The sequence below is a fragment of the Cydia amplana genome, chromosome 5 (genome assembly GCF_948474715.1).
Source record: "Cydia amplana chromosome 5, ilCydAmpl1.1, whole genome shotgun sequence".
NCBI classification, from domain to species: domain Eukaryota; kingdom Metazoa; phylum Arthropoda; class Insecta; order Lepidoptera; family Tortricidae; genus Cydia; species Cydia amplana.
This window is the reverse complement of record NC_086073.1, coordinates 5,492,866-5,508,878: the sequence shown is the minus strand read 5'-3', so window position 1 is coordinate 5,508,878 and position 16,013 is coordinate 5,492,866. Positions and strand designations below refer to the sequence as shown.

Sequence of the window (16,013 nt, the reverse complement as noted above, 5' to 3'; positions counted from 1 at the left end):
AACAGCAACTTTGCCCCCTTATAAAACAAATATGTACTTAACTATTCTTATATATAGGCTGTAGGTATTGTAGGTATGCTGTATGAGTGAAACACTGCTTTCTTTTGGTTGGTTATTCGAGCAAAGGACCCATTACTATACCATGCCGAAATAAAATTAAATGTAATGCTAATACTCACAGCAAGCCTTTCCACATTTTGCTATTCAGCCAAACCTCCTATGAAGCGACCCCCACTGGCGTAGTGTTTATATATTGCTAGATAAGATCATAGATTTCTCAAATACAAGTAAATATTGACACTATCGTTTTAAAGGCTGATAAAACAGTCAAAGAGTGGATTACCGGTGTCACCTTTTACTTCATATTATCTAAAGTGTTTAAACAACAGCTGCAGCAGTTGTTGTCATAACATAATAACTTAGTAATTATACACCTAAACCTTCCTGAAGAATCACTCTATTGACAAATGAAAACCGCACGAAAATGCGTTCAGTACTTTTCGAGTTTATTGCGAATATACAAGACAGACACGGCGGGGGACTTTGTTTCAAAAGGTGTAGTGATATAACTTTTAACTACTTTTGGCTGAACATACTGGGTTAGGGTAGCCAACCACCGAAAATATAGCCACGCGATCACTCGATGAGGCGATTCCAATATGCACACCGAACACACAATCAAGACAACGAACGTAACATGAATACGAATTTTGATTGTATCACGTTTCCAAATTAAAAGGCGGAAAAGGTAAAATCAATAATCATCTATTGGGATTCGTAACAAAATAATTATTTTTTCAATTCATTCATCGAATGGGATCAATTTGAGCCTTTGCCACAAAGACAATTAAATTGAAAGGCATGGAGATTTGTATTTATGTTTATTGTGATAAAGTCACGCATCTCAATCTATGACCGTAGGTACAGCGATCATGAATGATTTTATTAATAAAGCGGCCATGTAATCTTGAGTCATGGTTGTTCTAAAATTTGTGCAGGAAGTGATACGTTACTGCACTAAAGCATTTTACTTTCCAAGTACGATTTTTTTTACGATACCTACTTAAGTAAAAAAAATGTATTTGGTTAAATGAATTTGTCATACAATTTCCATTCTGATATTTAACTGCCGCATTCCTTAAATAGGTAACGATACTTTTACTTAATTGTTAATTGAAAGTATTTACCTTCAAGAAATGCTAAAAAATATACTTAGTCATGTTTTAAAAAAACACAATTTTGTCCCTTACGCCCTTTGAGCCTACGGTAGTCGACATGTATTTTTTTTCCTCGTATTCGAGAGTATATAACTCGGGTGAAAGGTATCATTTCATCCCTTGGTTAACGATCTACTATAGATGACTATGACACTAAAAGTATAGCTCTAAAGTACAAGGGTATGGTATCTATATAATAAGCTAATTTAAAAAGATAAAAGTTATATAACGAGTCAGTTGCTGATAGTAGTGTTAGTGAACAACGTGTACTTTATTGTCCCTCATACTCGTATTGGCAATATGATAGGTAGAGTCTGTGCGGAAAGAGAAGAGTCGTGGAATGTACGGGGCCCAATACATTCCACGACTCTTTCTCTTTCCGCACAGACTCTATTGCTGAATTCAGAACAGGGATGTTGCGAATATCCGCATCCGCATCCGCAACCGCGGAACTTCCGCATTATTTTCAACATCCGCATCCGCATAAAATCGATGCGGATTTAATGCGGATGCGGATGTGGAACAGGTCGGTACAGGAACGTCTTAGCATCGGCGTAAGTGCTAGACTGCTAGGTAATTTAGTCATTAACCAACAAAACCTATTAGAAATGAGCAGTCAAGCGTGAGTGGGACTTAATGTACGGAATAGGGATTGCAGAACCGGTACTGTTTAAAAGAACCGGGATTTTCGGTACCGGGCAAAAATGGAACCGGGATTTCCCGGTATTTTCGGTACTTTCGGGACTGCCTTCAAAAATCAGTTTTCACATCAATTTTCATTAAAAAAAAGCGTAAAACGACCACGAATTTTTCTTAAAACAATAAAAAAGTAGCACAGTGAAGGTACACACTTCTTTTGTACCATACTATGTGTCTTTAAGTCACACAATCATTAATATAATTTGTTTTTTTTTTCCTAAACTACATATTTTTACTATCTTTGTTGGTTGGCATGCGTTCAAAATGGACTGTGGACCTTCGAACATATAATAACAGAACTATCAATACGACAAATCAAGAAATTATTCAGCCAGAATTATTAATTCATTTAAAATATCATTATCATATGTGAGTTTCTTATACCGTGTTTGAGTTTGAATTAAAAGTAGTATTTTATTAATTACAAAATTGTCTCTATTTTTGCTTCTAGTTAGTATACAAATATGAAATAATTAATTGTTCGTATAAAATTATTTATCGTACAAACATTTATGCCCTTAACTTAAAGTATCAAATTACGCAATTTTATATTGTCGGCATTGTCAAACCCATTGACTTTTTTTAAATTTATTTTAATGTAGTGGTCAGCCGTAAAAGTATTACCATCAGCCTTAGATTGATAACATATCTTTATTTTCTTTATAAAACATGATATTTCATGCTAAGTAACAGAAAGCAGTCAAATTACCGGAAATTTTAGTCCCGAAAATACCGGGAGTACCGGGATTTTAATTTTGAAATCCCGGTTCTTTGCTTGGCTCTAAATCCCGGGAATTCCCGGTACTTTCGGTACCGGTATTTCCCGGGAGCAAACCCTAGTACGGAACCCTTGGAACGCGAGTCCGACTCGCACTTGGCCGGTTTTTTGAAATAAAAATTACTAAAATGTAATATTTGACGATTTTTATGGTACTATCTTGACATCCGCATCCGCATCCGCGGATGTCAAAAAATCGGCATCCGCAACATCCCTGATTCAGAAGACGTTTTCTGTCATCCTCTAAGCCTCCTTAAACTCAGAACTTAAATGAAGTGACACATTAATTGCTAAAAGCAGCAATTAGGGTAGGTACCTATTGAAATAATTGCAAGGCAATTAATTTAAACGAGTATTATGCATATGAATTAATAAGATAGCAATTGGCTGGAGGAATTGTTATTCAAAGACGAATTCCGTGGGTAACCGTTCAGTCAGACCCAGAACGTTTTTAATTCGTTCAAAACATATAGGACATACATATTAGTAACTTGGACTTTCCGGTTCTAATGGTTCATTTGCTTTCTTCAGTGGCATACAGTACGATGGTACACTGTTAACTGATGTCCATCGGTGGACCTTATGCCTTTTGTAACAAGGTCCACCGATATACAGTTAAGTGTGTTGCTGTTTGTACCTATATGAGAAAAGCTTTAACTCAGCTACGATTTCTATTGAAGAAAAAAAAAAAGAAAATTCATGTAAGAAAATGCTGCAGATGTAACTTAAGTCTACTAACGATAAAACTGATGTTACAGATGTGGCGGGGCTGGAGGTGAGCGATGCGGGCGCGGTGGGCGGCGTGGGCGCTCGCATGGTGCGCGTGCGCCGCGGCCGCGCCCGTCGAGTCGCCGCCGCCGGCGCCGCTCTGCGACCCGCTGCTGCTACGACACCCGCCGCCTAGGCCCTCGGTGAGACTTGTTACATTACAGTGGTTGAGGCCACAAATGGACGATACGTCATACGACGGTCGGCATGCGTATCCGCTCGTGACGACCCGAGCGATCCTGCGTTCTGTCGCTGAGTCATAGGTAAGTTTTCGCGCCATATGCTGCATCAAGTCTGGCTCTTATATATGATCGTCATACTCGTAATGTAATTGTAACGTGCAACAGCTATCGTTTGAGCTCCCAATACATGTATAACGCCGCAGATAGACTTAATGTGAAAATTTGGTGAAACGGTTTGAGTTGGTTTAATGGTACCGTTGATTAAACAATAATAAAATAAATCGCCGAATGACAAGTAGGTACCTATTGCCAAGTAGTAGTGACTTATTTACTTACAACCACAAACCGTTTAGTTTATCGTTGAATAAACGGCAGATGAATTATGGATTCGTCATATTTTAAACAAAACCTGACCTTTTCATTCAACTGCTGTTTCATATCCGATCAATGTCTACCATAAAACTGGAAATAAACAAATCTAAATTTTCTTCATCAAAATCAACAAGTTTCTAATAACGAAGAATTTAGCATTAAAATCGAGCTTATTCTTCGAATTAATAACTCGTCTGTATTCCTGAAAGACATTAAATTGATAAATAATTCATCCAATTATACGGACGTCGCGAGGCGGAATGCACCAACTTCCAACGGCCAAACTTGAGGAAATTAATTTTAAGCCAAGACGTGTATTCCATTACCTCACAGAGCTATAGGTAAGTACTATGATAAAACCGAACCAGCGTAATTAAACCTCCAGGTCCAAAAACGTTCTACGTTACGGGGAGCTCTCGTCCGTAGGCCGCGGCGCGGCGACTTCCGGGCCAGTTTATTTTAAATACGAAGGGTCTTCGTTAAATGTATTAGACTAGAGCGTGCTTAATCTGCGCTGAGCTGCTCGGACTTTGGCTTATTCTCTGAATATTCTTGGATATCGTGTTTTTTTAGCGTAGGTATAACAAGCCGCAAGCAAGATGACAGCCGAGTCTACAACATACAACTTACAACCTGTAAGTATGTTGTAGACTCTCATATGTAGGCTGTCGTCATTCGCATTCGGTCCTGTCTTCTTTTTATTTATTTAATATAAAATATATCATCATATTTAATAAAATTTGCCTTTATGTTATCCGGGGTCAGGGTCGGGTCTCATATAGGACAGACACTGTCACCTAGTATATCATCGCGTACCTAGCGCAGACGCCGTACTCGGGTCGACCAGCTAACTGTGACCCTGAAATATCTTATTATGCGTATTTGAAGGCTATTAATGTATACACTGGTTTTGATATTTGGTACTAAAAAAACATATGCTCGCCTACGATAGGAATATACGAGCAGGACGCAATACCCTTTTCCGGAAACCGATGTAGGTATACTAGGTATGTCGTTCGTACTGACTCCCTACTCCCTACACGTGTCAGGAAATCGCCCGAAGTTGTTTTCTGAGTATATCGAAAAATGGGGTGAGTAGGGTTCGCGGGGAGAGATGGGTTATGAATGGGGAGAGAAGGGATGAAAGGGGGGTGAGATGGAATTTTAAGGCTACTGCTACAAAAATAATGTATTTCAATTGAAAATTGAGCTATAGTAATATTCATAATAAAAAAAAATCGATCCAACAATCTACCAAACTCACCTTTGTATGAAATACCATATCACCGCAATTACGAGGGACTAGGGGGTAAGGCGGGATTTCCTGTTTATCGTCAAAGTTATGAAATGGAACTAACCAAAATAAAATAAAAACTAGAATACAAACGTCCGGAACACTTATTACACCATTCAGTTTGCATATGTAAAAATAAAATGTTATCGAGGTTTGAATGTCAGTTTTGCCCCTACTCACCCCATTTTACGGTAATGACGTCATGTCACATGGAGATAACAGTTGATTGATATACTTAATGCATTATGCACGTAACATAGGTAGTGATAACGATGTTTATTATGGTTTCATTCATAGTCGAACTCAAATCGGCGCCAAATCGCACTACGTATCTTCTTCCTCGCGTTATCCCGGCATTTTGCCACGGCTCATGGGAGTCTGGGGTCCGCTTGACAACTAATCCCATGATTTGACGTAGGCACTAGTTTTTACGAAAGCGACTGCCATCTGACCTTCCAACCCAGAGGGGAAACTAGGCCTTATTGGGATTAGTCCGGTTTCCTTGTTACGATGTTTTCCTTCACCGAAAAACAACTGATAAATATCAAATGATATTTCGTACATAAGTTCCGAAAAACTCATTGGTACGAGCCGGGGTTTGAACCCGCGACCTCCGGATTGAAAGTCGCACGCTCTTACCGCTAGGCCACCAGCGCTTCGCCAAATCGCACTAAGTCTCGTTTTACCATCGTAAAGGGTTTATTTGGCTAATTAATCCTAAGCTAATTAAGAACAGTTGGCGTTGTTATTTTTAATTTCACATTATCAACTGCTATTTAAGAGAGAAACGTTACCAAAAGACCAGAGGCCCTAGCCAAGATGCCATTCGTTTGCGCCATAGCGAACGAAACGGTAATCTCTCCCTATCCATATTAGTGCGATAGAGAGACATGAGCGTATCGTTAGCTACGGCGTAAAAGATTGGCATCTTGGCTAGGCACCTGACTTACTTATTAGGCTGCGTTTCCCCCAGAGATGTGCGAGGATGCTTAGCGAGGGATGTGTTTGTTAAGAACCAATATAATCACTTCATATATACCTATCAGCGCAGCTCTGGTTGACATTATTGTATTGGTTCTTAACAAACACATCCCTCACTACCTATGCATCCTTCGCATATCTCTGGTGAAAACGCAGCCTTTAAAGCTGTGTCAATCCTAGGTATCGTCTTCGATAAGTTAACTGTAAGAATTCAACTGATAATCTTACGCGGTTTACCAACTGCTGGCATGGGATAGACAAATTCGGTAGGTATCTAAGAGTTTGACGTAGGTACGTCAATATTAGTTGCTCATGAGTTCTGATTTTTAACCGACTTCAAAAAAATGAGGTTCTCATTGAGAGCTTATTGGATTAATTGAGACCTGTTTGAATTGTTTTATCTTTTTCATGATGCCTCAACTCAAGCCGGCTGATGAACAGACCGGGAAAAAATATTTTGTTTTATAGAGCAACATTAAAAATTACGTTACAGTAACACGCTTGTGAAATGGATGTGCTGAAGACTATAAAATGATGGCATGAAGTCAGTTCTGTAAAAGATTATTATATACATAAGTCTTGAATTAAAATTTTGTTTGTTTAGAACGTGCTGGAGCTAGAGTCAGCCGCTGCGCATGCTGCGCGGTCGCTGTCCGAGCTGATCGAGACCGGCGGCGCGAACGAGACGCGCGCGGCGGCGCTGGCACGCTCCGTGCTGGCCGCCCAGCTCGACCCACCGCCCGACGCCGTGGCCCTCGGCGCGCCGCAGCTTCGCCTCGGCGTGCTCTTCGTCGCCGACCCACCAAGACTGATCATCTTTCAACAAAACAACTCTGCAGCCCTCCAGCAATTCTGGAAAACTTTAGCTTCCGCGTGGAACGCGAGCAACGTCGTCTGGTCGAATGCTTGGTACTCGTGCGAAAGGGAAGACAGGGGCTGGTGGAGCGGCGCAGCGGCGGCGCGGGGATCGGGCGCTCTCCGCGCCGCGGCCGCGCTGTTCCGACGAATGCCTGTTATGCCGTGCGAGGAAGCAATGTACGATCACATGGGTGGGCCGCCGGCCTGTGATCCGGACACAACGGATTGTGAAGCCTTTCCGGCCTCGGGATCTGACTATCAAAATATAGAGGTACATTTTCTATAGACAGAACTGTCAGAAGGCCCAAAAGCGGTTACGTCAATATATTTCTGATCCAACACACATTTATTTAACCCACCGAAATCAATAATAAGATACATGAAGGTGCCTAATAATTATTTTTAATTGATAAATAATTGTCCCCCATATCAACATGACTCTAATTATTATCAAAACAATATTGGTTAACTTTTTTTAACTTACTGACAGTAGTTGTTGACGTGCCCTTCTCGGCCCTCCGACAGTGATGTTTCTGGAACGTGGGCATACCTAAGAATACCTAATATCATTAGGTACTTAAATTTGTTTGTTTTAAAGTACCGGTGCAAGTGCCGGCGGGGCTACTGGCACGCGATCGGCAGCGGGTGGCTGAGCGGGTCCGCCATCACGGAGCCGCTGCGCTGCGCAGCGTGCGGCATGGGCAGCAGCGACGAGGCGCAGTGCGACGGGGAGATGTTCCACGCCACGCTGCTGGCGGTCAACCTGGCCGGCATGCTCGTGTGCCTCGTCATTGGCCTTATTATATTCAGAAAGAGGAAGTGCAAAGTAAGTAACTCTGTAGTTACAGGTTGATACCGGAGAAGATCTTCCACAAATTTTCTAAGTTGGCAAATCGACGTATGGTTTGTCATATTTCAAGCCGGATACACTAAGCGCTAAATGTCTCACGAGTCTCACACTACACATGTCGCCAGCGACGTTGTTGGACTTCGCTCGACATCTTTGGCAACATCGCGCGACGTGTGAATAGTATTACCGGTAACCTGACTGTACACGGTGAGGCTTTGTTCAGTCATCTTAAACCGAAAAAGGGGGTCAATCTTGGAATGAGAGATAATAAGCATGAAACTCGTATACCTATCTCATTCATTACGGTGTTCTATAAGTCGACAAAAATCGTAAGTTATTCAACGTCATAAAAATAAATGGACGAGAAGTATCTATAATAATAGACAGGATTATTAATTGCTGTGTTATTGGTTCCAGGCCGTCGCAATGTGCATGTGGACTGTGCTAGAGGTGGTGTTGCTTGGGGCTCTATTGATGTATGGATCCGTAAGTAGCAAGTACACGAGTATCATGTTAACATATACTTGGTCAACCAGATCTTGACAGTAGAAAAAGGCGGCAAATTTGAAAAATGTAGGCGCGAAGGCATATCGGCCCATAGAAAATTTGAATTTCGCACCTTTTTCTATTGACAAGATTTGGTTGACCAGCTATAGCTTCTGTCACCAATCGAGCAATCGCTCTTCATCAACTTTGATAATGTACACAAAATGGATACGATCAATTGTTTAAGTTTAGTAATCTGACGTTAATTTCCATTAGGTAAATAGTTATTTGTACAACAAGAGATCAAAGTTTGATATTTCTTCGAGTGCTTATTTTGAGTCCCGTGCAAGCGAAAGATTCTATAATAGATTCACGAGCGTAGCGAGTGAATCTAATTTAGAATCTTGAGCGTAGTAAGGGACTCAAAAGCGCACGAGATGTAAATAACTTTGATCTCGTGTAGTACACAACATTTTTCACCTCAGCAGTGAGAACATATTAGAGAACCCGAAAAATGTATTCCTTCTTCATCACTTACCTCTATTCACTCATGTTTTCTTAAGATATACCAACAATTAAATTTTCACCTCAGCAGCTCGAACAAGGGTACTTTGCTACTTAAAAACAGTGAGCAAAATCGCATTTTGCTCACTGAGTGAGCAAAATCGCATTTTGCTCATTTTGTCCCACTCAGTGAGCAAAATGCGATTTTGCTCACTGTTTTTAAGTAGCAAAGTACCCTTGTTCGAGCTGCTGAGGTGAAAAAATCTTTTTGGTGGTCATCTATCAGCACCATGCCTTAAACACTCGTCGTACAGTCAACCGTGGCATCATTCTCAGAAAATTTAGCCTACATAAGTTTATTTGGGATTATCATACTAGAGAGCTCGCGGGAGCAGGAGTTACTTTTTAAAATCATAGTTAGTTACCATAATATTCTATATTGTGCAGGCAGCGACGCAATACATCAAGGAGCCGCGGTGGCGCTGCGTGGCGGGCGCGTGGCTGCGCGAGCTGGGCTTCGTAGCGTGCTACGGCTCAGTAGTGCTGCGGCTGTGGGTGCTGCTGGCTGAGTTCCGGACAAGGAAGGCGCACCGGTGGACTCCCAGGGACTCTGAGGTAAGGCATATATGAGATACATGATGTATTAGGTATATGTATAATATGGGATTGAGCCACGCTGTTGGATGGGCGTGTGGGGTCGCGAGCTGGGCTTCGTAGCGTGCTACGGCTCAGTAGTGCTGCGGCTGTGGGTGCTGCTGGCTGAGTTCCGGACAAGGAAGGCGCACGGGTGGACTCCCAGGGATTCTGAGGTAAGGCATATATGAGATACGAGGGGCGTTCAATAAAAAGTGAGAATGAGTATGTTATATACAACTTTTATTAAATGTTATTTTATTTTTCGACATAGTCACCTTTTAGCATAATACACTTAGTATATCTTTTTTCTAAACTTAAAATTCCATTTCTAAAAAAGGTTTCATCTTGAGTACTTGAAAAATCTTGTATTGCAGCGACTACCGCGTCGTCGTCTTCAAATTTCTTGCCTCTTAGGTATTCCTTCAATCTCGGAAATAGGTAGAAATCACTAGGGGAGAGGTCTGGTGAATACCGAGGATGCTTAAGGATATCGAACCCAGCATCACGTATTGCAGCCATTGCAACGGCGGACTTGTGTGCCGGTGCATTGTCCTGATGGAACAACACAATTTTCGAGAGTTTACCTCGCCGATTTTCACGGATCTAATTGCGCAATGTTGCTATTTGTTTGGCATATAAAGAGCCCGTAATAGTGGCTCCATGCTCGAGATACTCAATCATTACGACCCCTTTACCATCCCAAAAAAAAGAGTCCATGACCTTACCGGCCCACCTTGAATTTCTTCGGAGTTGGAGATGCTGGCTTTTTCCATGTCATAGACTGCAGTTTCGTTTCAGGGTCGTAATGATGGAGCCATGTTTCGTCCATTGTTATAAATCGCGCCAAAAAAAGTTCCCGGTCTTGCTGTATTAGGTCCAAAGCTTCTTGACAAATCTCGACTCTAGTTTGTTTTTGCGTGTCAGTAAGCATTCTGGGTACCCAACGCGCTGATACCTTTTTCATACCCAAGGGTTCATGTAAAATATTATGCACGCTCCCCGTTGAAATCTTTACATTTTCAGCAATAAAACGAACCGTGACACGACGATCCGCCAAAACTAAGTTTTCAACTTTTTTCACAATTTCTTCAGTTACTGCTGTAGTAGGGCGTCCGGAGCGGGGGTGATCCATGGTCGATGTTCTTCCACGTCTAAATTGTCCACTGTCGAATACGGAGGAGCATTAGACCTTAAAGTGTCCCGTAAATCTAAATTGACTTGGTCCATAGAAAAAAATTTCAAACACAAGTATTTGATAACGGCGCGCAGTTCAATTTTCTCCATTTTCGCTAACGTACTCAATAGCATCGCAAAGAAATCGCCGTATTTTTTTTTAAACAAAGAACAGTTTTTTTTTTTCATGGCAATCAGCTAGGTAGATTAGCTTTGTCGGCCAGTATTTACTTTCCTAATATTTAAAGAGTTTGCATCTCATTCTCATTATATATTGAACGCCCCTCGTACATGATGTATTAGGTATATGTATAATATGGGATTGAGCCACGCTGTTGGATGGGCGTGTGGGGTCGCGAGCTGGGCTTCGTAGCGTGCTACGGCTCAGTAGTGCTGCGGCTGTGGGTGCTGCTGGCTGAGTTCCGGACAAGGAAGGCGCACCGGTGGACTCCCAGGGATTCTGAGGTAAGGCATATATGAGATACATGATGTATTAGGTATATGTATAATATGGGATTGAGCCACGCTGTTGGATGGGCGTGTGGGGTCGCGAGCTGGGCTTCGTAGCGTGCTACGGCTCAGTAGTGCTGCGGCTGTGGGTGCTGCTGGCTGAGTTCCGGACAAGGAAGGCGCACCGGTGGACTCCCAGGGATTCTGAGGTAAGGCATATATGAGATACATGATGTATTAGGTATATGTATAATATGGGATTGAGCCACGCTGTTGGATGGGCGTGTGGGGTCGCGAGCTGGGCTTCGTAGCGTGCTACGGCTCAGTAGTGCTGCGGCTGTGGGTGCTGCTGGCTGAGTTCCGGACAAGGAAGGCGCACCGGTGGACTCCCAGGGACTCTGAGGTAAGGCATATATGAGATACATGATGTATTAGGTATATGTATAATATGGGATTGAGCCACGCTGTTGGATGGGCGTGTGGGGTCGCGAGCTGGGCTTCGTAGCGTGCTACGGCTCAGTAGTGCTGCGGCTGTGGGTGCTGCTGGCTGAGTTCCGGACAAAGAAGGCGCACCGGTGGACTCCAAGGGACTCTGAGGTAAGGCATATATGTGATACATGATGCAGGTATGTGAATAATATGGGATAGAGCCACGCTGTTGAATGGGCGTGTGGGGTCGCGAGCTGGGCTTCGTAGCGTGCTACGGCTCAGTAGTGCTGCGGCTGTGGGTGCTTCTGGTTGAGTCTCTGATAAAAAGGCTAATCGAGAGTCCAAGGTTACAAGTTACAAACAACCGTGATAGGACTTTGATAGGATATTTTGACGACCGGTCTGGCCTAGTCGGTAGTGACCCTACCTATGAAGCCGATGGTCTTGGGTTCGAATCCCGGTAAAGAAAATTTATTTGTCTGATGAGCACAGATATTAGTTCCAGTTATGGATGTTTTCTAAGTATTTAAATATTATATACCTATATCGTTGTCTGAGTATACTCACAACACAAGCCTACTTGAGCTAGCTTTGGGCTCTTAGTCAATTTGTGTAATAATGTCCTATACAATATTTATTTTGCCCGTGCTGTAATTGTGGGTCTCAATCTGGTTGCCACGGCAAACGGATGCGTAACGTTTTATTACCGATAATTTTGTGTACTTCGCAGGTGCTCCGAATAGTAGGCGCAATGCTCTGTGGCGCTACGTGTTATTTAGCAGCCTTTACCGCGACAGCGGCGTGTGAGCGAGAAGGCTGCACCAATGCGGCTTGGCATCACGTCACCGCTGGTGCTGAACTACTACTGCTAGCCGCTGGAGCTAGGATCGCTTATGCGGCGAGGAACGCAAATGTGCCCTTCCAGGTAAATAGATCTTAAAAGTGATTGTCTTATAAACCTTGTGCATCATACAAGGTTATAGACGGAAGCCACCCATATATTTAAATTTCTAAATAAATAAAATATATTCAAATTCAAATCCTACGCCCCTCTGTAAAATCCATATGCCCCCTGTTGACAATTAATTGCAACGTAAAAGTGAGAGGACTGCACCAACGAGACATGGCCCCATGTAACTGAACGAGTGCTGACGACCCATTTTGCAAACCTGATGAATCCTGGATAACTTAATACACTCGATACCCACAAAATAATGATATTAATAGGTATCCATTGTGTTGTATGCAGGAACGCGGCTGGTTGGCGACCGCGCTGGCATGCGAGTTTTTTAGTGGGCTAGCGTGGCGCGGCGCAGCGTTGGCGGGCGCGGCGCCCGAGCAGGAGCCGCTGGCCGCCACGGCGCGCGCGCACGTCTCCTCCGGCGCCGCGCTGGCGTGCGTGCTCGCGCCGCGCCTGTGGCATGGATACCGCGCGCGATCGCTCGCGCAGGAGGTAAGAGTATAAAAACTATCGACCGTCGGATGGTAATCAGCTATCGAAGCGATTATGCCATGAAATATAGGTCGATTTTGAAAGCGCTAACTTTGCACAAGCTTGGCAGTAAGGATGCATACATATACGTAACGTAACAATTTGGCATGATTGTGATCCGACTCTATCTATATACGCTTTGTTGTATGAAAAAGATTTTGGAAACAAAGGAAATTATCTCCAACAAAAACTCTGTTTCAGGTGTCTCGCAGAGGCCCAGCAGAGGGCTTCGGTGTAGAAGGCGAGGAGGAGCCCACTTCAGAGGAAGTGAGGGCCGAGCTGAAGCGGCTCTACGTGCAGCTAGAGATCCTCAGGAACAAGACGCTCCGGCGGGACAACCCTCACATTAGCAAACGCAGGGGCGGACGCAAGCCGCCGCACAGGCGGTTTTCCTTACAGGTACTTATACTTGGTGCCGGGTTGATATACTTGTAGCATCATGCCAGGGCTGGATTATCCATTTATTTTCTATCGCCGTGGTTCTACCTGGTAAACTATCAACTAATGGAAACAGAGCATAATCTGACCCTGAGCCACATCATACACTTTAACATTTTAAGTATTAGCACAAGTGCTAAGTAGGTACATGAAATAACATGTTACTCAGAACTCAGAACACTTCAGCACGCGCCATAACAGCAATAAGTGCTTACAGAATGAGCTTATGTCACGTTATGGTTATGTATTATCAATGTTACGTGTATTATAATTAATTATATTACATGGAACCAACAGACAGACATCCGATAACGACAATTTTGACATAAATGATATACATTTGCATCAACAGAACACTTCCATCCCATAACCAATGTATGTGTAACGTATGTACCTACCTACAACAACCTACCTATTTTCATTAAAGTAGTACATCCAGGTACCTATGCAATAAGCAAGACCCTTAGTTACTACCTTACGAGTACTACATCATTAACCACTAGGTACTAAGTTACTCGTATATCCCGTATTTCTGCAGATTATACATGTGACAACCTTTATACAAACCTGCCGACATATATATATCGTATATTCTTGAACAGTATACTTATGTGATACCTCAACCCTTCTGTACCTATCGATGTTCTCTATCTTCATTGCCATTAATTGAATGTTTCATCTTCCATCCCACACCGACTTTAGAAAAAGGGCAGCCGTGAAAAGGTAAGGAAAGGTGTGATAATATCGCATGTGCACTGACGTGGAGCACCCGCATGTCCCCGCGGCCGCGCCCGCCGCCCCGGCGCCTCACCCCTGTCCGTCCGCAATGTTCCGATGTCTGCTTTTATTATCTGTGGCCGGGTCCCCAGCCCGTGGGCACCCGGCTCTCCGCTCGGAACTACCCGTTTTATCTTTCAATCGAGATTCCTTGATTGAAATCATAATAACGGATGTTTTTGTTCGCTATTTCTGCCGTTCGGCTTGATCTTCCTTTGAGCGTCTTTCATCACGCTGACGTTTGTTTGTAGAGATCAATACCGATGCTACACGAATAAGTTATGATTCATGTTTCATCCTGACCTGTCTAAATGCACTAGATAATTCAAAGCGTGTTGAGTTTTGTATCTATTATATTAATAATTAATTAAGCAATAAGTTCTCAGTAGGTACTAACCTAAAGCGTCAAAGTTAAAAAATACCAAAATGTCTCAATAGCTACATGCATGAATTTTTTGCAAGATAATATGTATTAGTCAATCGATTCTACTTCCCGTGAGATTCAGATGTTTCTAATAAACATATGCTATCTGTTGTACACCCAGAAGCTTCCAATTGTAAAACATAAATGTGGGGCGCGCACCGTGAGGAAAACGCCCTCTTTAAAAAACGCGTGGCCAGTGACGTTCTGATTCTGACCGGCTACAGTCCGGCTGCACCAAAATATAATTATGTACGTAGATATACATGGAAAGTTAAATTCCGTCAATAAATGCGTTTAAGTAGGTATAATGATGCCATACCTACATGTTTTTCTCGTTATAACACAAGGAATATAATAAAAGTGTTTAGTATATACATATTAGGGCAATAAAAAAATATGGTAACATTTTACGTTTATATAAATTCGAAAAAAAAATGCAATTAATTGCTTATTTCACATTTTTGCATACATTTCGTGTTATTAAACGTGTTTATTGAACAAACATTCTGAAATATTTTTCATGCATGTAGCCCATTATAAGAAGATAAAGGTTCAAGTACTTACTTAAAATAGTTTGATCTAATCATTATTACTTACATGATAATACCATAATCTTCAAAATTAGCATGAGTGAAATGAGCCTATAACTCAAACTCTTGAAACTCTACTACGCTTAATTACACAATACCGATTGTTAAAAGTCAACACGCTTCAGTAACTGTCATTGTGGATGTCTCTCTAACGAACGGTTCTATGTCCAGGCCTTGCAGGCGCGGCGAGGCGGCAAGGGCAAAGCCGGCGGCAGCGCCAGCGCCGTGGAGGCCAGCGAAGCCGGCGACGCGTCCCGCACGCCCGAGGACTCCGTGTGCTCCAACGAGGGCCCCTCGCACTACACCGACTGCGACCAGACGTGATCCCGCCGCCGCGACGGGAACTCGTCCAGTCGCTCCACGGCCAACGGCTACGGCGACCTGCTGGAGGTTTGAAGACTCGGGTTGCGCATCACCGTGTGTTGGTTCCAAATTCGGACAATTGCAAAAATTTGGTGGTTGTATTTCACTTATTAACCGTCGAAGTACTTTTCGAAAATGCGTTTCGGCAGTTTATATGAATAATTAAATGTTACCCGACTAAAATGAATGGGGTTACCTACTTAAAGTAAATATATATTGCAGCGAGCAATAAAATTATTTGCCAACGCAACA

At 42.7% G+C, this 16,013-nt stretch overlaps 1 protein-coding gene across 1 annotated transcript in view; it reads left to right on the top strand.

The window, feature by feature from the left end:
• Positions 1-15,901, top strand: part of LOC134647869 (G-protein coupled receptor 179) — a 44,318-nt gene extending 28,417 nt beyond the window's left edge. Inside the window, exons 2-10 of the mRNA XM_063502214.1 lie at positions 3,453-3,605; positions 6,896-7,420; positions 7,748-7,975; positions 8,417-8,485; positions 9,437-9,604; positions 12,408-12,602; positions 12,927-13,130; positions 13,371-13,568; positions 15,570-15,901. Coding sequence (XP_063358284.1) covers positions 3,477-3,605; positions 6,896-7,420; positions 7,748-7,975; positions 8,417-8,485; positions 9,437-9,604; positions 12,408-12,602; positions 12,927-13,130; positions 13,371-13,568; positions 15,570-15,722 — 1,869 coding nt within the window. The 5' untranslated portion in view covers positions 3,453-3,476 and the 3' untranslated portion in view covers positions 15,723-15,901. The remainder of the gene's footprint in view (positions 1-3,452; positions 3,606-6,895; positions 7,421-7,747; positions 7,976-8,416; positions 8,486-9,436; positions 9,605-12,407; positions 12,603-12,926; positions 13,131-13,370; positions 13,569-15,569) is intronic.
• The last annotated feature ends 112 nt before the right edge of the window (positions 15,902-16,013 follow it).